This window comes from Trachypithecus francoisi, unplaced genomic scaffold (assembly GCF_009764315.1).
Source record: "Trachypithecus francoisi isolate TF-2019V2 unplaced genomic scaffold, Tfra_2.0 Lachesis_group11, whole genome shotgun sequence".
In the NCBI taxonomy this organism is placed as follows: domain Eukaryota; kingdom Metazoa; phylum Chordata; class Mammalia; order Primates; family Cercopithecidae; genus Trachypithecus; species Trachypithecus francoisi.
The window spans coordinates 85,748,635-85,772,283 of NW_022681456.1; the positions used below are offsets into that span (position 1 = coordinate 85,748,635).

At 41.4% G+C, this 23,649-nt stretch overlaps 1 protein-coding gene and 2 non-coding genes across 6 annotated transcripts in view; all 3 read left to right on the forward strand.

The window, feature by feature from the left end:
• KANSL2 (KAT8 regulatory NSL complex subunit 2) overlaps positions 1-13,822 on the forward strand; it is a 29,773-nt gene extending 15,951 nt beyond the window's left edge. For 3 of the 4 annotated variants that reach the window (XM_033222252.1, XM_033222250.1, XM_033222253.1), the window contains 3 exons: positions 6,352-6,605; positions 12,157-12,276; positions 13,046-13,822. In XM_033222252.1, coding sequence (XP_033078143.1) covers positions 6,352-6,605; positions 12,157-12,276; positions 13,046-13,177 — 506 coding nt within the window. In that variant the 3' untranslated portion in view covers positions 13,178-13,822. The remainder of the gene's footprint in view (positions 1-6,351; positions 6,606-12,156; positions 12,277-13,045) is intronic. The other variant, XM_033222251.1, reaches the window with a different exon arrangement.
• Positions 10,174-10,308, forward strand: LOC117091233. The gene has a single exon (XR_004440341.1). It is a non-coding gene; the product is annotated as a small nucleolar RNA SNORA2/SNORA34 family (small nucleolar RNA).
• On the forward strand, positions 12,698-12,834 carry LOC117091231. The gene has a single exon (XR_004440340.1). It is a non-coding gene; the product is annotated as a small nucleolar RNA SNORA2/SNORA34 family (small nucleolar RNA).
• Positions 13,823-23,649: the final 9,827 nt, after the last annotated feature.

Below are 23,649 nucleotides of genomic sequence, written 5' to 3' on the forward strand. Positions count from 1 at the left end.
AAACTTAAAAAATTCGTGTGGGTTTTCCACCCCAATTGAAAGGAAGATTTTGCACTGTGAACTTCTAGTATTATCGTTTTGTGTGGTTAGGGCCCTCACTTCTATATTTTCTTTTCTTTTTTATTTTTTGGAGATGGAGTTTTGCTCTTGTCTCCCAGGCTGGAGTACAATGGCGTGATCTCGGCTCACTGCAACCTCCGCCTCACTGCAACTTCTGCCTCCCAAGTTCAAGCGATTCTCCTGCCTCATTGTCCCGAGTAGCTGGGATTACAGGCACGTGCCACCGCAACCAGCTAATTTTTGTATTATTAGTAGAGTCAGGGTTTCACCATATTGGCCAGGCTGGTTTCGAACTCCTCACCTCAGTCAATCCACCTGCCTTGGCTTCCCAAAATGCTGGGATTACATCAGTGAGCCACCGTGTCCGGCTTTTATCTTTTTATTTTTGTTTGTTTTTTTGAGACAGGATTTTGCACTCTTACCCAGATTGGAGTGCAGTGGCTCAGTCCTAGCTCACTGCAGCCTTGAACTCCTGGGTCAAGCAATTCTCCCACCTCAGCCTTCTGAATAGCTAGGACTATGTATGTGTGCCACCATGCCTGGCTAATTATTTATTTTATTTTATTATTATATTTTTTTGAGACAGAGTCTCGCTCTGTTGCCCAGGCTATAGTGCAGTGGTGTGATCTCGGCTCGCTGCAACCTCCGCCTCCCAGGTTCAAGCAATTCTTGTGCGTCAGCCTCCTGAGTAGCTGGGATTACAGGTGCGTGCCACCGTGCCCAGCTGATTTTTGTATTTTTAGTAGAGATGGGGTTTCACCATGTTGGCCAGGTTGATCTCAAATTCTTGACCTCAAGTGATCTGCCTTCTTCGGCCTCCCAAAGTGTTGGGATTACAGGCGTGAGCCACTGCACCTGGCCTATTTTTAAAAAAAATTTTTTGTAGAGACAATTTTATGTTGCCCAGGCTGGGCTTAAGCAATCCTCCAGTCTTGTCCTCCCCAAATGCTGGACTTACAGGCATGAGCCACTGTACCTGGACTTTATAAACTTAAAAAAAATACCTGACTCTTTAAAAAATTAAAAAAAAAATTTTTTTTGAGACAGATTCTCAGTCTGTTGCCCTGGTTGGGGTGCAGTGGCATGATGATGGTTCACTGCCATGATCTGCTGGGCTTAAGCGATCTTCCCACCTCAGTCACCAGAGTATCTGGGATTATGGGCATGTGCCACCATGTCCAGCTAATTTTGTTTAATTTTTGTAGAGGGGATGTGTTACTATGTTGCCCAGTCGGATCTCGAACTTCTGAGCTCATGTGATCTTCCCACCTCAGCCTCCCAAAGTGCTAGGATTATAGGTGTGAGCCACCATGCCCAGTCTCTTGACTCTTTTGTAATAACACTTAGTCACTGTGCCTGGCCTCTAACTTGCATACTTCAAATTAGAAGTTTACTATTTCCAAAAATGAGATGCTTTTTTTTCTTTTTTCAATTAATTTGCCTTTGAACCATCGTAAATGTCTCTTGATTCTGTTAAAGGACTACATTTGGCCTTGGGCCTTCAAACCTTTTTGAGTTGTTGATTGATTTGTGAAAGTGCTTGTTATTGACATTGAGAAAAATTTCACAGTAAAAGCACTTGTTAAATAGGATTGCTGGATTTCATTTGCTTGGCAAGAAATGCCAAATATTTGGAAATTAAAACCTATTTTCTTTAATAGGAGAAGGAGAACCTCTTAGTCTTTTGACAGGAAGCTGAGTTTTTATTTTGCTTATTAAATATTTTACTAATTTATTAATTACAACAGATGTCTGATAAGAGATTATTGTTCTTAATATATAAAATGCTTGTGCAAAGTAATGAAAAACTGTAAAGATAAATGCTTACATCCTGGACAACACAGTGAGACCTCATCTTTAAAGATAAAAAAGAAGAAAGAAAAATTGTCTGGGCATGATGGCATGTATCTGTAGTTCTGGCTACTTGGGAGGATTTTTTGAGCCTAGGAGTTTGAAGCTGCAGTGAGTTAGGATCATGCCACTGCATTCTACCCTGGGTGACAGAGCAAGACCCTGTCTCTTAAAAAAAAAAAAAAAAAAAAGCTGGGCGAGGTGGCTCACGCCTGTATTTCCAGCACTTTGGGAGGCCAAGACGGGTGGATCACCGATGTCAGGAGTTCAAGACCAGCCTGGCCAAGATGGTGAAACCCCATCTCTACTAAAAATACAAAACAAAATTAGCCGGGCATGGTGACGGGTGCCTGTAATCCCAGCTACTCGGGAGGCTGAGGCAGAGAATTGCTTGAACCCAGGAGGCAGAGGTTGCAGTGAGCGGAGATCGCGCCACTGCACTCCAGTCTGGGCGACAGAGTGAGACTCTGTCTCAAAAAAAAAAAAAAAAAGACTGGGTACAGTGGCTCATGCTTGTAATCCTAGCACTTTGGGAGGCCAAGGTGGGCAGATCATGAGGTCAGGAGTTTGAGACCATCTTGGCCAACATGGTGAAACCCCGTCTCTACGGAAAATATAAAAATTAGCCAGATGTGGTGGTGGGCGCCTGTAGTCCCAGCTACTTAGTAGGCTGAGGCAGGAGAATGACATGAACCCGGGAGGTGGAGCTTGCAGGGAGCTGAGATTTTGAGCCACTGCACTCCAGCCTGGGCGACAGAGTAAGACTGTGTTTCAAAAAAAAAAAAAAAAATTTTTTTTGCCTAAAACATAATTGGGCAAAGGCTATGGACAGATTTAAAAGAAGATAGAAAAGGCTAATAGGGCCGGGCAAAGTGGTTCTCACCTATAATCCCAGTACTTTGGGAGGCTGAGGCAGGTGGATCACCTGAGGTCAGGGATTTGAGACCAGCTTTGCCAATATGGTGAAACCCTGTCTCTATTAAATATACAAAAATTAGCTGGGCGTGGTGATGGGCGCCTGTAATCCCAGCTGCTCGGGAGGTTGAGGCAGGAGAATCCCTTGAACCTGGGAGGCAGAGGTTGTGGTGAGCCGAATTTGCGCCATTGCACTCCAGCCTGGGGGACAGAGCGAGACTCTGTCTCACAAAAAGAAAAAAAGAAAAAAACAAAAACGCTAATAGTTGAAAAGTGTGTATCTTCACTATAAATACAGTTGGCCTTTGAACAATTGGGGTTGGGGTGCTGACCCCCTACACAGTTGAAAATTTGTGTATAATTTTTGATTCCCCCAAAATTTAACTGCTAGTAGCCTTATGGCTTACTGTTGATCAGAAGCCTTAACAACATAGCTGCCTAAGACATATTTTACATGTTTATATGTCTTATATATTGTATTCTTAAAACAATCTAGGAAAAAGTGTTACTAAGAAAATCATAAGGAAGAGAAAATATATTTACTCTTTATTAAATGGAAGTGGATTATCATAGAGGTCCTTATTCTCATGGTCTTTTTGTTAAGTGGAGGGGGAAGTGTTACTGTCTGTGAGATGGCAGAGGCAGAAGAAAATGCACGTGTAAATGGACCCGTGCAATTCAAACTTGTGTTGTTCAAAGGTCAACTCTAAATAGGAAATAAAACAAAATTTAAAATCTATAAAATTGATATTTGTACATATATTTGTTTTAAAATTAAAAATACGCAATTTTTCAAAAAAGTGAATTTCAGAAGTAGGTGAGAGTATGGTAAAATGGACCCTTCTAAATACTGCTAGTGGGAATATAAATTGATACAAGCTTTTTGGAAAGCAATTTGACAATAATTTGTATTTCCTCATATGGTGGTTTTTACTTCTGGGAATTTATTTTAAGGAGATAATCAAATGCAGACCAATATTTTTACGTGAAATATTCTTCCAACTTGAGACAGCCTTAAAATTTTTAGAGCTGGAGAATAGGGAGATAAATTATGGCACAACATAGTGTGGAATATTTTCAGGCATTAAATATATTTAAAAAAATTTGTGAATGACAGCAAAATGATAGTGACATTCCAGGATATGGAATTCTGTACTGTGTCTAAATTGCATGAAACCAAATACTGGGAGGGAACAATACAGAAATGTGATAGTTTGTGCATGGTGTGGTTATGAATGCCCTTTTTTCACTGTTCTTTTATTTTTTGGTTTTTTAAAGCGAGCTTGAATTACTTTTATAAGGGAAAAAACTCAGTTTACAGATACTAAGGACTATTTTAGATATTTCTTATAATACTGTACTCAAATAGCTTATTAAAATGTAAATATAAAGCACAATTGAAAATGTATTTGAAAAGAGAAGGGAAGTATTTTTTTTTTCCTTTTATGCTCTTTCCTTTCCACTCCATAGTTGCCTAAGTCACTTACCCTTCCTTAAGTCCTTATCCCAGAGAAAGATGCGACTGCCATTGGTGACCTGTTAACTCTTTACTGTGGTCTAATGGAGACAGCACTCGACTGAAAGTGAAGGACCCAGACTCTAGTTGTAGGTTAACCATTCCCTTCTTTTTACCTCTTTTGCCCCATATGAAAGGAAAGCGGGTGGAGGATGACAGGGGGAGTCCTTTTTAAGGATATTGTGGTATTAAATACATAAGAGACTTGTGAAAGTCCTTTGAATTCAAATGAAAAAAAGTTCTTGGCTGGGCATGGTAGCTTATACCTGTAATCCTAGCACTTTGGGAGGCTGAGGCAGGCGGATCACCTGAGGTCAGGAGTTCGAGATGAACCTGGCCAACATGGCAAAACCCTGTCTCTACTAGAAGTATAAAAATTAGCCGGGTGCCTGTAATCCCAGCTACTTGGGAGTCTGCGGCAGGAGAATCTCGAACCCAGGAGGCAGAGGATGCAGTGAGCCAAGAACGCGCCACTGCATTCTAGCCTGGGTGACAGAGCGAGACTTCTAAAAAAAAGTTTGGTTGAAACATTTAATGGTAACATTTTAAATATTAATAATTTAAATAAGAGTGGGCTTCTTAAGCACGTTAGATATTGCTTAGATTTTCTTAAGCACATAGTGCAAATCTGATGATTCCCATTAGATTCATGTGTTTATTCATTTGATCATTCAATAAATACTCGTTTGCCTTGTACTGTCTTCTGTTTCTTTAGAGTAGTGGTTTTCAGCTGGGGGCCATTTTGTTTTCCAGTTGGCAATGTGTGGAGAAATTTTTGGTTGTTATAATTCAGAGATGGAGGTGCTGCTGACAGCTAGTGGTAGAGGCCAGGAATGCTGCTATACATCCTCTTCCAACAAAGATGTACCTGGCCCACAATGTTGGTAGTGCCACAGTTGTCACACCCTGCTTGAGAGTTTAGTTATTTCCAAGTATGCATTGAAAGAAATAGCTTTATTCAAGGAAGTTTATATGGTTTAAAAAATTATAAAGTATATTAGATTTTTTTAATTTAAAAAATTACCATAAAAGTTTTGAGTTGAAAATTATAATTCCATAATTCAGTGCTATCAGTTTACAGAAAAATTGTGTTTTCTGGTTAAAAATAAGTCAAATTTTAAAATAACATTTATTAATCTAGGAAAATAACCAGGTAGTTAAGATTTCAAGAAATGGTAGCACTTGCATAAAATGTGTTTTGTAGAGTAACTTGAATTTTATTGTATCTAATCATCTCGATTTTGATTCATTCTACAGTTCTTCTTTGCTAACTTGGAAATACAGCTCTTCTACCTTTAACAAAAGTTGTTAATAGAGTCCTTGGAGTGTTTCTGGAATACTTTTTTTTTGTTTTTTTCAATGGGCCTTCATAAGCAACATATCTTCTTTAGGATCATAAAAGGATTCTTCTGTACTACCACACTCCCCTAAAAAAAAAAAAAGTGTGGATATTTAATTTCTTGTCAGGATATGATACCTAGTGACTTTTACTAGAGCGCTGTTTCCCCCTGTTCCAGTGGTGCTTTAAATGAATTTATTATGTAATCATCTTTGGAAACAAGGTCCAAGAAATTGTTGCAAACTTTGCTAGTCTGCTAAGGGAGCAGACACATTGTATCTCTTAGAAGGGCTGTTTAGGGGCATTTTCAAGGCTATCTGCGTTTGCCACTACATGTTTCTTCTGAATAGGTATGTGTTCCTAGGAGTGTTACTGCTACTTGCTTAAGGGAAGATGGGATTAGTGTCTAGTTTAAATGACCAGGATCCTGAAAAGGAGGTTGGGGACAAGTTTTAAATTATTGATAGAGCTAGAATTTGATGCTAGTAAATGACATTTATTTTGAGAAGTAACTTTAAAGATTGCTAACTGCATTTGATATTCTGTATCAAATGTAGTTGTAATTTATCTTGTATAGTCCGGACCTTGAGTTTTATGTGGCAGACAATGTTATTGGTATTTTATGCTTTCGATAGATTGTGTTTTATTTCCCTTGACCATTTTTCTACAGATATTTGTCAGGATACGAATCAGGTTCTCTTCAAGTGCTGCCAGGGATCTGAAGAGGTACCCTGCAACAAACCTGTTCCTGTAAGCCTCTCTGAGGATCCCTGCTGCCCACTGCATTTCCAGTTGCCTCCTCAGATGTATAAGCCCGAGCAGGTACTGTCTGTGCCAGACGATCTGGAAGCCGGCCCCATGGATCTGTACTTGAGTGCTGCTGAGCTTCAGCCCACTGAGAGTTTACCTCTGGAGTTCAGTGATGTAAGTTAGAGAAGCTCTGCTCTGGCTCAGGCCCTTGAGACAAAGCCTTATTTATTAATGGTGAGAATAGGTTAGTCTTTGTGGTTAGGAAAATCGACAAAGTTTTTGAAGTGATATATATGTATGGTTGTATTTATATGTTAGCATATTCATTTGGAGAAATCTACCCTACCTGATTTTTTTTCCAGACGTTTCCCATACCTTTTTAGGGATACAATTTACATACTATAAAAATTGTACTCTTTGAAAGTGTATAATTGAGTGATTTTTAGCATATTCACAAAGTTAATGCAATTATTACCACTATCTAATTTCAGAAGGTTTTCACTGTCTCCAAAAGAAACTCATTACCTATTATGACATTCTTCATTTTTTTCCCCCCAGCCCCTGGCCACCATGAATCTACTTTTTGTCTCTAAATTTGCTTATTCGGGACATTTCATATCAACGTAATAGTATATGTATCCTTTTGTGTCTGGCTTGTTTCGCTTAGCGTAATGTTTTCTAATGTTTTCAAGGTTTACCCACACTATAGTATGAATACTTCATTCCTTTTTGTGACTGAATTAATATTCCATTGTTTGGAAATACCATCCTTTGAAAATCTATCAGTTGATGGATATATTTGTGCTGTTTCTACTTTCTGGCTGTTACGGAATATACTGTTAAGAACTTTTGAGACGGTTTCTGTCGGCATGAACCACCACGCCCAGCTTAGTTATCATTTTTGCAACTTTTTTTTTTTTTTTAAATTGGGGTCTTGCTCTGTTGCTGAGGCTGGAGTGCAGTGGCATGATCATGGCTCACTGCAGCCTCGAACTCCTGGGCTTAAGTGATCCTTCTGCCTCAGCCTCCCAAGTAGCTGGGACTATAGGTTTATGCCACCATGCCCAGCCAGTTTTTTATTTTTTGCATAAATGAGGTCTCCCTATGTTGCCTAGGCTGGTTTTCAACTCCTGGGCTCAAGTGATCCTCTTACCTTGGCCTCCCAAAGTGCTGGGATTACAAGCGTGAACCACTGTGCCTGGCCACTATAACTTGGCTTTTTTTTTTTTAGACTGAGTCTTGTTCTGTTGTTCAAGCTGGAGTGCAGTGGTGTGACCTCAGCTCACTGCAACCTCTGCCTCCAGGGTTCAAGTGATTCTTGTGCTTCACACCTCTCGAGTAGCTGGAACTACGGGTGTGTGCCAGCAGGCCTTGCTAATTTTTGTATTTTTTGTAGAGACAGAGTTTCGCCATGTTGGCCAGGCTGGTCTCTTAACTCCTGGCCTCAAGTGATCCGCTCACCTTGGCCTCCCAGAGTGCTGGGATTATAGGCATGATTCACCATTCCTGGCCTATAACTGTTAATGATAACTTTGGTGATTTTACTTATGGGAAGACCAGGCATCAGATATTAGTATGAGTAAAAACACAGCTGTTCATTCTGGATATTTGCTTGCTTTCTGTGCTTTGATGCAAGGGTGGTTGGCAAGTAGTAACTTATCACCTTAATCTTACTACTTTTGAGTTCCTTCTCTCTCATTCTCTATTGGTGGTTTTGGAGATAGTAACAAAACGTGGATTCTCTTATTTATCTTTATTGATTTATTTATTTTTTGAGATGGAATCTTGGTCTGTCGCCTAGACTGGAGTGCAGTGGCACGATCTTGGCTCACTGCAACCTTCACCTCCTGGGTTCAAGCAATTCTCCTGTTCCTGCCTCCCTAGTAGCTGGGATTACAGGTGTGTGCCACCATGTCTGCCTTATTTTTTTATTTTTCAGTAGAGATGGGATTTTGCCATGTTGGTCAGGCTGGTCTCAATCTCCTGACCTCAGGTGATCCACTCGCCTCAGCCTCCCCAAAGTGCTGGGATTACAGACATGAGACGCCGTGCCTGGCTGAAAACATGGATTCTCTTTATATCCTGATACTTCAGTTTTTAAAACACTCCTGTTTTAATAGGCATTTTGCTGATTTTCTTATTTTAGGTTCCTTTTCCCAATTTAAAATCTTACAAAAGACAACACTTTGTATATATGAGAAAAGCCTTTTCTGAAAACATATCCATTCCATTATTATCTTGAGACTTGGATGCCTTTTGCTTCAGTATTTAAATAATTCCAAGCTAATTATTATTATTATTTTTGACAGAGTCTCTCTCTGTTACCCAGACTGGAGTGCAGTGGCGTGATCTCGGCTCACTGCAACCTCTGCCTCCTGGGTTCAAGTGATTCTCCGGACTAAGCCTTCCAAGTAGTTGGGATTACAGGCGTGCACCACCATGCCTGGCTAATTTTTGTATTTTTAGTAGAGACAGAGTTTTGCCATGTTGGCCAGGCTGGTCTCAAAACTCCGGGCCTCAAGTGATTCTCCCACCTTGGCCTCCCAAAGTGCTAGGATTATAGGCATGAGCCACCACACCCATTCCAAGCTAATTATTTATATAAGAATTGCACGTGGGCCAGGCGTGGTGGCTCACGCTTGTAATACCAGCACTTTGGGAGTCTGAGGCAGGCGGATCACCTGAGGTCAGGAGTTTGAGACTAGCCTGGCCAACATGGTGAAACTCCCTCTACAAAAAATATAAAAATTAGCTGGATGTGGTGGCACACACCTGTAATCCTAGCTACTGGGGAGGCTGAGGCAGGAGGATTGCTTGAACCTGGGAGATGGAGGTTGCAGTGAGCCAAGATCTTGCCATTGCACTCCAGCCTGGGTAACAAGAGCGAAACTCTGTCTCACCACACGCATATACACACAAAAATTGCACATGGTGAAAGAATGGGAGAAAACAGATTTATAGTCTTCATGGTGTGAGAACACTGGTTTCTGTGGGTACTACAGAAGTTTCCAACTCACCTGAAATGGATGGTAGGTTGAGTGTATCCTGTGTCCTATGTTTCTGCTTAAATTGAGCAGCTTTATTTTATTATTTTTTTTGAGACAGAGTCTTGCTCTGTCGCCCAGGCTGGAGTGCAGCGGCGCAGTCTTGGCTTACTGCAACCTCTGCCTCCTGGGTTTAAGCAATTCTCCTGCCTCAGCCTGCTGAGTAGCTGGGACTACAGGTGCGTGCCACGATGCCTGGCTAATTTTTGTATTTTTAGTAGAGATGGAGTTTCACCATGTTGGCCAGGCTGGTAATTTTTTTGTATTTTATTAGAGACAAGTTTTCACCATATTAGCCTGGATGGTCTCTTGACCTTGTGATCCTCCCGCCTCGGCCTCCCAAAGTGTTGGGATTACAGACCTGAGCCACCGTGCCCGGCCTGAGCAACTTTAAGTAGATTTTTAAATTATATAAATTCTTTAATGTGAAGATGTTGTGATTCTCATTTTTGGTGATTAGCACACCAAAAAATGAGAAAGGATTGCAGATTCTTAGATTTATTTAAAAGCGTAGAACTAAGCTTCTCCGAAGCTAGATGAATAGAAACATAGAGCGTTTATAAACTGGATTAGGCTTAGAGGGGTACAAACCTCCTGGATATTTTTAACTCTTAGGAAGGGGGAGTTTAGCACCAGACTCTTGAAAAGCAGTGGCATGAAAGTTAGTTTGATATATTGTTTGAGCCTTTGTAATGCCTTAGGCCCTGAATCAAGACCAATGGTTTGCTGTAGCTGTTGATTTCAAACAGGAGCTAAGAGTGATGTCTTCCTTATGGTCTGTTGGCTATTCAGTATTCCAGTGCGAAGTGCCAATTCAGTTGGAAGAAACATAGTCTAGAATGTAATGTCATTTTTTTTTTAACAGAGCAAAACTATGTTAGCCTTAAGAACCAGGGAGTTGGCTGGACGTGGTGGCTCATGCCTGTAATCCCAGCACTTTGGGAGGGCTGAACACGGTGAAACCCCGTCTCTACTAAAAATACAAAAAAATTGGCCGGGCGCGGTGGCTCAAGCCTGTAATCCCAGCACTTTGGGAGGCCGAGACGGGCGGATCACGAGGTCAGGAGATCGAGACCATCCTGGCTAACACTGTGAAACCCCGTCTCTACTAAAAAATACAAAAAAGCTAGCCAGGCGAGGTGGCGGGCGCCTGTAGTCCCAGCTACTCGGGAGGCTGAGGCGGGAGAATGGCGTGAACCCAGGAGGCGGAGCTTGCAGTGAGCTGAGATCCGGCTACTGCACTCCAGCCCGGGGGACTGAGTGAGACTCCGTCTCAAAAAAAAAAAAAAAAATTAGCTGGCATGGTGGCACATGCCAGTAGTCCCAGCTACTCGGGAGGGCTGAGGCAGGAGAATCGCTTGAACCCAGGAGGCGGAGGTTGCAGTGAGCTGAGATCGTGTCACTGTACTCCAGCCTGGGCGACAGAGCAAGACTCTGTCTCAAAAAACAAAAAAACAAGAAAAAAAACCAGATTGTTGCTCTGTGGGGATAGGGACTTAACCAAAATAATATTTCCTAGCCATTCAGAGGAACTGTGAGTTTTCTGTCATCCTTCCTTCCTTCCTACCTTCTCCCTTTCCCCTGTTAGAGCTTGTTTGCTTGTTTTGTGGCTGTTAGGATGTTAGTCAGGCAATCTTGTATTGTCCAGCAGTATTTAATTTTAATATAGCATTGTTCATATTTAAATTAATCACTGGTGAACTTGCATGTTGATTACAGGTAGCCTCAGAGAGAATATGCTTTTTTAAAAAATATTTTTTTAATTGTAATAAAACATACATAACAAAATTTTACTCTTTTAACCTATGTATGTATGTGTGTATGTAGGTGGGTAAGTAGAGATGGGGTCTTGCTGTATCACCCAGGCTGGTCTTGAATTCCTGGCCTCAAGTGATCCTCCCACTTCGGCTTCCCAAGGTGTTGGGATCACAGGCATGAGCCACTGTACCTGGCCATTTTTAAGTGTACAAGTCAGTGGTGTTATGAACATTTACCATGTTATACAGCTATCAATGTTTTCTGTTCCAGAACTTTTTCATCAACCCAAACAGAAACTTTGTATTTTTTAAACAGTAACTCTCTCCTTTCCCTTTCCCCTGTTCCCTACTATTCTCTGTTCCTACTTTGTGTTTCTATGAATTTTCCTGGACATTTTTTTTTTTTTTTTGAGACAGGGTCTGACTCTGCCACTCAGGTTGGAGTGCAGAGGCGCAATCTTGGCTCACTGCAGCCACTGTGTCCTGAGCTCAACGGATCTTCCCACCTCAGCAGCCTCTGGAGCAGCTGGGATCACAGGTGTGTGCTACTGCGCCTGGCTGATTTTTGCAGTTTTTGTAGAGACAGGATTTCACCATGTTGCCTAGGCTGGTCTTTAACTCCTGGGCTCAAGCGATCTGTCTGCCTCGGCCTCCCAAAGTGCTGGGATTACAGGTGTGGTAGCCAGAATTGTGTTTTTTAATCCACTATATTGGTCTATGTTTTACGTTTGGCAGCAAAATCTCTCAGTGCTCTTGGATCTTGTTTCATTTGTTGGACGTTCTGGTAAAATTTTTTTTTGATCAAAGGCAGGCTAGGGTTGAGGGAGACAGCAGAGTATTGCTTTAAAGTTTGCTGAAAAGCGTGCCACCTTTATTATTGTTTCCCTTGGTATTGCTGATGGGCGTTTCTCTTTTATTTTCTAGGACTTGGATGTTGTGGGTGATGGTATGCAGTGTCCTCCTTCACCTTTGCTTTTTGATCCTTCACTAACCCTTGAAGATCATTTAGTCAAAGAAATTGCTGAAGACCCAGTGGATATTTTGGCAAGTGAAGAACAGTCCCACCTGTTTCCCCCATGTAGAGACCTGGCCAGGCTGAGGGTTCCTTGCTGGATAGCATGTACTCCTGGAGGGGAGTGGGTGTCATCACTAGTATAAAGATGCTCCACATGTCTCTCACTCATTGAATACCATATAAGCAAAGCACTTTTAAAAATGCCCTATTTTGCTCCTGTATACCCTTGTTGCTGTAGTTCTCCAGATAGACTCTTAGAACACCTAATGGCCCCTGATCCTCATATCCCAGAGTAGGACATAAATTTATTTAAATAAAAGCTTGAGACAAGGAATCTAGGTAAATTGTACCTTCTGAGGGAGAGTTCAGCACTGAAATTGTTCTCATTATAGAATGACCAGTAAAGTAATGTGATTTGAGTTCTGTCTGTGAGCCTTGGGTAGAATTCCAGTGGCCCTGACTGAAAACTAGCAGTTGTACTGTAGCTGTTGGTTTCAAGCAGAGGCCTAAAGGACTGTCTTCCTATGGTCTGGTAGCTGTTCTGGGACCTCAGCAGGGAATGGCTATTTCATTTGGAAGAAACAACCTATAGCTCTCCAACCCATTAGGAGAGGCTCAGGAATAGGCTCTTCCAAGGGACAGGGATAGCTAATATAGGGAGGAGCATCTGTCCAGAATTAATTAATTTCTGTTGTATTGTTCTTATTGCTAGTATAAATGGCGACTGATAAGTCACATTCATACTTCAGACCACAGTGAATGAATTTTTAACTGAAGTGCCTTTATTTCTTTTAACAGGGCCAGATGCAGATGGCTGGAGATGGGTGCAGATCCCAGGGATCTCGAAATTCTGAGAAAGCCTCTGCACCATTGTCTCAGAGTGGATTGGCTACTGCAAATGGGAAGCCAGAACCCACTTCTATTAGTTGATAGTTTGTTTGGGGAACCATTTTACTTTGGTGGATTTAAATTTCTCATTCTTCAAAGAAGTATTTCTTATCATCTCTCACAAAACACAGGCAACCCAGACTATCTTGTTTTTCTTCTGGATTGAGTATTATAGTCAAAGGTAAAGCCAAATTTTGAGGACATGGACTAGTACTTCTTAAAAGTTGTGGGTTTCTTCCCACTCAGGGCAAGGAAGAGAGATAATCCCTATCAAAGCTTCTGGGATTATTTGGTACTATACCTAAAAGGAAAGTGACATCTTTGTAATGGGATTTCCGAAGTCATGGATAGAAATCCACTTAAGTAGCTAGGTGGGAGCTGTCTTTGTGAGTGGTGTCTTTTAGATACTGATGACCCTAATATCTGGTTATCTCTATCTAAAGACCTGCAGTTTAACTTTTCTTCACCTCTACTTAATTGGGCAATCTTTAACCCCTTTCCGTGGTGAACTCTGGCTTTTATCCTCTGAGAAAACAGCCCACAGGACTGGGTCCTCCTTATCCATCTTGCTTTTAACCTATGTAAATTTCTGTGGTTGCTATCTTATGTAAAATATAGTACAAATTTATTGTATATAGTTTCTATTAAATGTTAAAGAAAATGGTATGAAAATATCAGTCACCTGAATTGAATGCATGTTTTGTTTGAGAATATAGTTTCGTGGTTTTAGGGACCTGTCTCTGATGGGAAAGGGAAATTGGGACAGATAATACTTCCATCCCAGGAAAAAATAAATCTTCAGTAGCTCATTTTGGTTTTACTTTTAAGGAAGAAGTAAATGAAAAGGGGCAGGACTTATTAAAGCCAATCAGTTCCAAATATCTTCTTTTTACCCTCCACTCTGTGTCCCCTACTCCCACTCCCATTTCTCACGATTAATGCCAATGTCATCTCTGCTAGGTGTGGTGGCTTACACCTGTAATCCCAGCACTTTGGGAGGCTGAGATAGGTGGATCACTTGAGCTCAGTACTTCAAGACCAGTCTGGTCAACATGGTGAGGACCCTGTGTCTATCTATATTTTCAAATTTTAAATAATTATTTTTTAAAAAATAATGCTCATGCCATCTCAAAATTCTCTGATGGTAGGAATATACTTAAAACATAAGAGAAATTGGGCCTGATGCTGGATCACTAAGATAGATAGGTATTGTCAAGATCGTTTTGACACTGAATCTTAGAGCAGGGTTAAAATAGAAGTTCAGTTAGGGTTGAGGTGCCTACACTAGAAATTGTCTATTTCTATACTGCATTATGACAAGGAGGGCAAAAGATTACTTTCTGTAAGAACTGAAATGGGCACAGAATGGCTTACAGTTACACCATCATCTTAATTAACTTTAAGCATTTACATTCAGAGAATGGTCAAAAGTAACTCATAAAAGGTCCATCAGATGAACCCCTAGGGAGATTGCCTTTACTAGGTCTTCCAGTGATACTGTTTTTAAGTTTGTAGTTCCCACTGCTTTTTTGATTCCCTAGTTTAGTACTTTTTTTTTTTTTTGAGACGGAGTCTGGCTCTGTCGCCTAGGCGGGAGTGCAGTGGCTCAATCTTGGCTCACTGCAGCCTCCATCTCCTGGGTTCAAATGATCCTCCTGCCGCGCTCCTGACTAGCTGGGATTACAGGCATGCGCTACCGTGCCTGGTTAAATTTTGTATTTTTAGTAGAGATGGGGGTTTTGCTATGTTGGCCGGGCTGGTCTCAAACTCCTTACCTCAGTTGATCTGCCTGCCTCAGCCTCCCAAAGTGCTAGGATTATAGGTGTGAGCCACCATGCCCAGCCTAGTGTAGTGCATTTTATACTTTATCCACAAAGACAAACATTACTTTTTATTTATGTGTTTGTTTGTATTTGAGATGGGATCTTACTATGTCACCTGGGCTGGAGAACAGTGTCATGATTATAGTTCACTGCAGTCTCGAACTGGGCTTAAGCCATTCCCCTGCCTTTCAGCCTCTTAAATCTGGGACTTATGTGCCATCATGCCTAGCTAAGACAAACTTTACTTCTTACACAGCTATGAGCTTGAACATGACTGCTCATATATTCTCTTCCTGGTTAAAAAAATGTAATGTACAGACCACTAGCATATATATCACCCAGCATGACTGCTAAAAAGTAAATTAATAGGCCCATCAACACTTTCTGGGGAATGAGGGCTGGGGAATCTACTCTTAGAACCTGAGAAATTCTGATAGCTATGCGTGCTTGCAGACTCAGCTGTGGTAAGTTTTGGGAAGGCTGTGTTTGGCTACCATTCTCCAAGGTTCTGGCTCTCATTAGGTGCAGAGAAAACAGGAAGATGGGGTAGCAGGGGCCTCAGGCTGCACCATATTACTGAGAAAGTTTTGGCCTTGGTAATGGAGTCTCTGGACAAAGGTCTGTTAGAAGAAATGGCTTAATACCCTTGCTGTGCTCGGTCACTAGCAGCAACCTGAGGGAAGTGTGATATCTTGGTCGATCCAAAGGTGAGGATGCTGGAGACTGTCAGTTAACTGTACTCTTGAAATCTGGGCAGCATACCTCCATGGCTACAGCCTTTTGTCAGACAGATCTACTCCCATGCATGTTCATGATTCCTGGGGGCCTTTTAAAGGAGAAACTTAGGGGTACAAATTAGAGCCCTCATAGCTACGGTTTGTCTTGGGGCTGCAACTGGTAATCATCTCCCCTCTCTGCTATACATTCTAAATTCCCTCAGTTATTATGATGGTAGGTCTTGGTTTGTCTGGTGGTATGAACCTACCTTCTTTCCTGGAAAGTCTTGAGCCTTTGGTAATCATACCCTTCTCAGGCCAGGGTTGCTGCACATGTTAATTTAGTTACAGTTGTGTGAGGGAGTACCAACTGTATAGGCAGAATAATCATCCCAAAGATGTCCACATCCTAATCCCTGTGATCTGTGAATATGCTATTGTAAAATGGCAAAAAGAACTTTAGATGTGGTCAAGGTTAAGGGTTTTGAGATGGAGAGTAGCCTGGATTATCTGGGTGGGCCCAATATAATCATGAATCTTTAAAAGCAGAGAACTTTTCACAGCTGTGATGAGAAGCTATAGTGTGAGAAGGTTTCAATGACCTGTTAGTTCTGGATGTGTGCGAAGACTGGGGAGAGGTCTCTAGTTGTTAAGGATGACCCCTCTACCAAAACTGACAGCCAGCAAGGAACTGTCTTAGAAAACCTGCCTGCTTCACTCCTTTATGCTTCATGTGTGACTCCTGGTTTAGGCCCTCATCCATTCTCTTGAGAAAGGCAGTTGTCTCCTAGTTGGTCTCTCAGCCTCTTACACTTTTTCAATCCATACTGCAGCCAGAATGATCTTAAAAACTTTATCCTGTCTCTTCACTGCTTATGGCAACCCCTAAGCCTTCAGTTACACCTCATTGTTGTCAGGAAAAAAAACAAAACAACCAGCTGCTTTAACATGGCATTTAAGACTTCATAATCTGATCTTACTTATCTATGGACAGTCATCTTGAAATGTTCTTTCTCTTACAGGCTATTCTCCAGCCATTCTTAGATTTATTTGAAAAGGAAACATTGAAATGTAGCCAAGTACATGGGGTTTGAATTCAGAAGGACCTGGATTGAATCCTGGTTTTGCCACTTTGAGAACTTTGTGACTTTAAGAGAATCACTCTCTCTGAACCTCAGTTTTCTCGACTGTGTAAATAGGCTAATACTGACCTAGAAGTATTGTGAGATAAAGTGGAAAACACAGAATTAGAAGCTCTCAGAAACATGTAAACCCTCAGAAAATGGTAACTTATTATTTTAAAAGTGTAAGTTCTCTCTTTTCAGCTCAGGCATCACTTCATCCAAGTTTTTCAATGATTAGTTAATGCTGACATTGAATAAATACAAACAAAATAGCAAATCCAGCCATGTCTATAGGTTCATTCATTTGTAAGGGAAAAGTACAAATCTGTAGACAAGATAGTAACTCAGTCTTCATGTTTACAGTTAAATATTTAATCTGACTTACAAGTAGCAGTGCCTATACTGCTTGTATTATTTTGCCTTGCTCCCCTCTCAGCAAAGTTGTAAGATTCATCCTGTTTGTCTACATCAAAATGTTTTCATTTATTTTCATTACTATATATAGAAATTTCCTACTTTTTTTTTTTTTTTTAAATTGAGACAGAGTCTCGCTGTGTCGCCAGGCTGGAGTGCAATGGTGCAATCTCGGCTCACTGCAACGTCCGCCTCCTGGGTTCAAGTGATTCCCCTGCCTCAGCCTCCTGAGTAGCTGGGATTTACTACACTATTATTATTCTGCTATGTATAGAACTTTACTATATGACTCCATCACTATTGACTGTAATGTTGAGAGATAATTGTTTCCAGTTTTGGATATTTCAAAAATTAGTCATTAATATTTTTATATATTAAGGGCTGGGCTTGGTGGCTTACACCTATAATCTCAGTGCTTTGAGAAGCTGAGGTGGGAAGATTGCTTGAGTCCAGGAGTTCCAGATCAGCTCAGGCAACATGGTGAGACCCTGTCTCTATAAAAATAAGAAATAAGCTGGGCATGGTGGTGTGTGCCTGTAGTCCCAGCTACTTAGGAGATGAGGGGATCTCTTGAGCCCAGGAGTCTGAGGTTACAATGAGCTGTGATCTTACACTCCAGCTTGGGTGACAGCAACACCCTGTCTCTTTAATAAAAACAAACCGGACATGTATATAGCTGTTGCACATGTGGCTACATATCTCTGTGGTATGCCCAGCAGTGTAATTTGGGTCATAGGGTAGATGTATTTATGGCTTTACTAGATAATGTAAAGCTAGTTCTCCATAGTGGTTTAACCAATTTATTTTATTTTTTGAGGTGGGGAATCTTGCTTCTAGGCTGACCTGGAACTCCTGGGCGCAAGTGATCCTTCTGCCTCAACCTCCCAAGAAGCTGGGAATACAGGTGTGTGCCTTGATGCCCAGTTGGAGTTTGTTTTTGTGTATAAGGGAGGTAGCGATCCAATTCTTTTTTTTCCATGTGACTGTCACATGGGTTTTCTCTGCTTCCATGCAGTGACAGTTTTGTCAAATGGTCTGATTTTGGGCTCTCTGTTGGGTTCCATTGGTCTGTTTTTGTATCTCTGTTAACATTACACTGTTAGAATTACTTTTATAATAAGTAATGATTTCTGTCTGGTATAGCAGGTTATCCTACGTGGTTCTTTTAAAGGAATGTTGCGCTGGTTTTTACACTGTTGTTTGCTGGGGCTAGAACTCTGCAAATCACATATCTCCTTTGCCAGCTGGCTGGCCTGTAGGGACTACTAAAGGCAGGTTGTAGGGCTAGAAGAGACATTTTCCTTTTTCTTTTTTTTTTCTTCAAGATGGGTCTCACTTTGTTGCCCAGGCTGGAGTGCAGTGGTGCCATCTCAGCATCACTACAACCTCTACCTCCCAGGTTCAAGCTACTGTCCTGCCTCAGCCTCTCGAGTAACTGGGATTACAGGTGTCTGCCGTCACACCCAGCTAATTTTTGTCATTTTAGTAGAGAATGGGTTTCACCATGTTGGCTAGGCTGGTCTTGAATTCCTGGCCTCAAGTGATCCACCCGCCTTGACCTCCCAAAGTGCTGGGATTACAGGTGTGAGCCACTGCACCTGGCCTGGGACACTTTTCTTCTCTTTGCTTTCTGTCTCTGTCAACATTCTCTTAGTAACAACTCCTCATTCTGACAATATCACTTGGTTCCAGTTCGCAGTTTTTTTCTGCACTCCCATAACCACCCTCATTGTGCCTCTTCAGATGTACAGTACTGGCCAGCCAGCATTCCCTTCTCAGGTCAGAGTCCCACATGTGTGGGGTCTCTCCTTCAAGCTCCTCTTCTGAGATCCTGAGGTACCTTTAGCAGCCAAGCAGCAACCGTTTCTCAAAATTTGAGTCTCAGGTCTGCAGGGCCCTTTCTTTCAAACTCTTCCTTTTGTTTCCCCTGCCCTAGGGTGGTAGCTGCTTCCTTTAGTTAATCTGTGATACCGCAGTGTTCCTTTTGTAGTTTTTCACATGTCTAGTACAGTATAGCAATCCTTTATGTTAAATAAACATTTTATATAGCTGTGTTTCAACACATTAGAGATTAAAGAAAAATCATCTCAATAGATGCAGGGTTTTAAAAATAATATTTAATAACCATATGTGATTTTTTTTTTTAACTTAGAGAAGCTAGGAGTAGAAAAGGTTTGTTAACTTGATAGTATCTACAAAAAATACTCCAGCAAGTTTTTTGACGTTTCTCTTCGAAATCAGGATTAAGAGAAGTTTGCCCACGATTACATTTCTATTTAGTATTGTTCTGGAGGTCCAAGCCAGAATCTTCTGTCTCCCTCTGAGATTCCGATTAAATCTGTGCTAAAAATCTTCTCACTCTATACCTCTTGCATTGAAATTTTTCGTCAAAAAGATAAAAAATTGCCACCTTGGATGGTTTCTTCTGACATCAACTCATGGCCATCCATTTTCTTCCTGTATGTATTATTTTGAAGCAAATCTCAGATGTATCATTTAATCTGTAAATATTTTGTTATGTATCTCTAAAAGATACACAAATATCATACTTTTAAAAATTGGCAATAATTCTTTAATATCAAGTATTGAGTCAGTTTTCCAATTTCTAGTTGTCATATTTTTGTGTGTATGTATGTAAGTATGTATGTAGGTAGATGATTTAAGTTATAATTCAAATGAAGTTCACACAGTATGGTGACTTGATGATAATGTCTTATAAGTTTCTTTTAATCTATAGGTTACTCTCTTTCTCCTAATTTTGTTTTGGAAAAAATGGGTGGTTGTTCCTGTGTAGTTTTCATAGTCTGGATTTAGCAGATTGCATCTCCATACTGTAGTTTAACATGTTATTCTGTTGGTACTTCCTGCAAGTTGGCAGTTGGGTCCAGAGATGTGGTCTTCATAGGTGGTGGTGTCTTCTATCAGGAGGCATGTAATGTCTGGTTGTCTCTTTTTTTGCTGGTAGCACCCTTTTGATGCTCATTGCTGAGATCTATTGATTCATTAGGTGTTGTAAAATGGTGATATTGTGAATTTCTTTTTTTTTTTTTTTTTGAGGCAGAGTCTCGCTCTGTCGCCCAGGCTGGAGTGTAGTGGCCGGATCTCAGCTCACTGCAAGCTCCGCCTCCCGGGTTTACGCCATTCTCCTGCCTCAGCCTCCCGATATTGTGAATTTCTTTCTTTTTCATCGATTACTTGGAAAACTGAAGAAATTTCTCTTTATCTATTATTTGGACACCCAGTGGTATAGTTTGCATAGGAAAAAGCAGGATAAATACTTGTCTTACTCTGTTCAGGCTGCTGTAACAAAATGATATAAACTAGGTGGTTTACAAACAGCAGAAGTTTATTTCTCACAGTTCTTAAGACTGGGAAATCCAAGATCAAGGCGTTAGCAGATTTGGTGTCTGGCGAAGGGGTCTGCTTTCTTAAGGCAGCATCTTCTTTTTTTTTTTTTTTTTTGTGACAGTGTCTTGCACTGTTGCCCAGGCTGGAGTGTAGTGGTACGATCTCTGCTCACTGCAGCCTCCGCCTCCTGGGTTCAACGATTCTCCTGCCTCAGCCTCCCAAGTAGCTGGGATTACAGGCACCCGCCACCATGTCTGGCTAATTTTTAGTAGAGACGGGGTTTCATTATGTTGACCAGGCCAGTCTTGAACTCCTGACCTCATGATCCCCCTGCCTCAGCCTTCCGAAGTGCTGGGATTACAGGCTTCAGCCACTGAGCCTCGCCAGCAGCATTTTCTTACTCTGTCCTCACATGGTGGAAGAGGCTAGTTAGCTAGCTCTCTGGGGTCTCTATAAGGGCACTAATCCCATTCATGAGGGCAAAGCCTTCATGACTAATCACCTCCTCAAAGGCCCCACCTCTTAGTACTATCGCATTGTGGGTTAGGATTTCAACATAATAATTTTGGGTGCTTGCTTTGGCAGCACATATACTAAAATTGGAATGATAAAAGAGAAGATTAGCAATCAAATTAATTTTAAAAAAGATTAAGGAATTTCTGGGGTCACAAACATTCAAACCATAACAATACTTAACTCTTTTTCTTTATTTACTATTTTTCAAAATAATGAATTGGGTCATTAGCAACCTTCAAAGGTAATCAGAGTTTTAAAAATTATAATGAAAGGCCAGATGCGGTGGCTCACGCCTGTAATCCCAGCACTTTGGGAGGCTGAGGTGGGTAGATTACCTGAGGTTAGGAGTTTGAGACCAGCCTGGCCAATATGGTGAAACCCCATCTCTACTAAAAATACAAAAATTAGCTGGGCATGGTGGTGTGTGCCTGTAATCCTAGCTACTTGGGAGTCTGAAGCAGGAGAATCGCTTGAACCTGGGAAGTGGAGGTTGCAGTGAGCTGAGATAATGCCATTACACTCCAACCTGGGTCTCGCAGCAAGACTTAGCTGCAGCGAGACTTAGTCTCAAAAAAAAAAAAAAATTATAATGAGGAACTTAGGGATTTAAGCATATTTGATTTTTAGTCTCTTACAGTTAAAAAATCCTGGCTGGGCATGGTGGTTCACGCCTATAATCCCAGCACTTCGGGAGGCCGAGGCAGGTGGATTACCTGAGGTCAGGAGTTTGAGACTAGCCTGGCCAACGTGGTGAAACCCCGTCTCTACTAAAAATACAAAAATTAGCTGGATGTGCTGGCACACGCCTGTAGTCCCAGCTACTTGGGAGGCTGAGGCAGGAGAATCGCTTGAACCCAGGAGGCGGAGGTTGCAGTGAGCCGAGATTGCACCATTGCACTCCAGCCTGGGTGACAAGAGCGAAACGCCATCTCAAAACAAAAAAACAAAAAACTTACTGGTACCTACGTTATCCTATTTTTGCCCAAGGAGATGTTCTTCAGTTGGCCTCTGAGTCCTTTTGATGCGGCCTCAGTAGGCTTTGCTATTTATATGTCAGTATGTTTTAGGCTTGTTCATTTCCTACTCCAAAGCCAGAATCACCCATTTCTACAAGGAGTTCTGGTTTCCTTTTTTTATTTGAAACAGAGTCTCGTTTTCTTCCCCAGGCTGGAGTGTGGTGGTATGCTCTCGGCTCACTGCAAGCTCTGCCTCGTGGGTTCACGCCATTCTCCTGCCTCAGCCTCCCGAGTTGCTGCGACTACAGGCGCCCGCCACCCCACCTGGCAAATTTTTTGTATTTTTAGTAGAGACTGGGTTTCACTGTGTTAGCCAGGATAGTCTCAATCTCCTGACCTTGTGATCCGCCCGCCTCAGCCTCCCAAAGTGCTAGGATTACAGGCGTGAGCCACCCTGCCCGGCCAAGAACTCTGCTTTCTTTTTAATAGGAAATGATGGTTTACAATCTCAGTGCTAGGGATGTCCATTGCAGATATAATCGTCATTGTTTCTACACTTTTTCAGTGAACAGAGATAGATATAATGCCTCATAATTTCATAATGACACTTCACATTCAGAACTAGGGACCTTAACATAACCTCTTCTGTCTTATATCTTTACATCATTTTTTTCATGCTGACCATCTCCATTCTCAAGAACAGTAGGATGATGGAATTAAAATATAACCTCAGTGCTCATTTGTTTTAAAGAATAACTTCTATCCCTTGTGTTTATAGTCTGTTCTCTCCCTTACCTTGTAGGTAGCCATTTATATAAATTTTATGATTTATTCTATGTACAGAAATGTAAGCCTATAGATATTCATTATCTCAAACATTTTACCTAGTAACAGTTTGTACTCCTTTGTTTTAGAATGCTCGTCCCCTTACCTTTCACTTGTTGATAGGTCAGCTCTATGATATTCTTTTGTTTTGTTGATGACAGGCATAGAGGGAATTCCCACATGCTAACTTGTGGAGCAAAATGTCTTAGGATGCCCAGGTGACAAGAAACAGGTAGGGAAGTGACTTTGGCAAGAGGCTCTGAATGAGGTATAAGGTTGCAGTGTCAGGCTTCTTCACTTATTACCCTTGAATGTCATGGTAATAGCAAAAGGGTAGAAATGATGTAATGGGAATGTTGTTTTATGCAACCAGTGTCTTAAAAAATGGATCCTTTGCGGCCAGGTGTGGTGGCTCACACCTGTAATCCCAGCACTTTGGAAGGCCAAGGCAGGTAGATCACTTGAGGTCAAGAGTTTGAGACCAGCCTGGCTAACATGGTGAAACCCTGTCTCTACTAATAATACAAAAATTAGCTGGGCGTGGTGTTGTGCACCTGTAATCCCAGCTACTTGGGAGGCTTAGGCATGAGAATTGCTTAAACCTGGGCGGCAGAGGTTGCAGTGCGCCAAGCTCATGCCACTACACTCCAGCCTGGGTGACAGAGCCAGACTCCATCTCAAAAAAAAAAAAAGGGCAGCAGTAGGGGGTACTTTGGACTGTGTCCTATTTTTCATGGTGTCCAGCAGCTATTATACACCAGTATACTATCCTGAGATTTTGTGAGCCAGAAT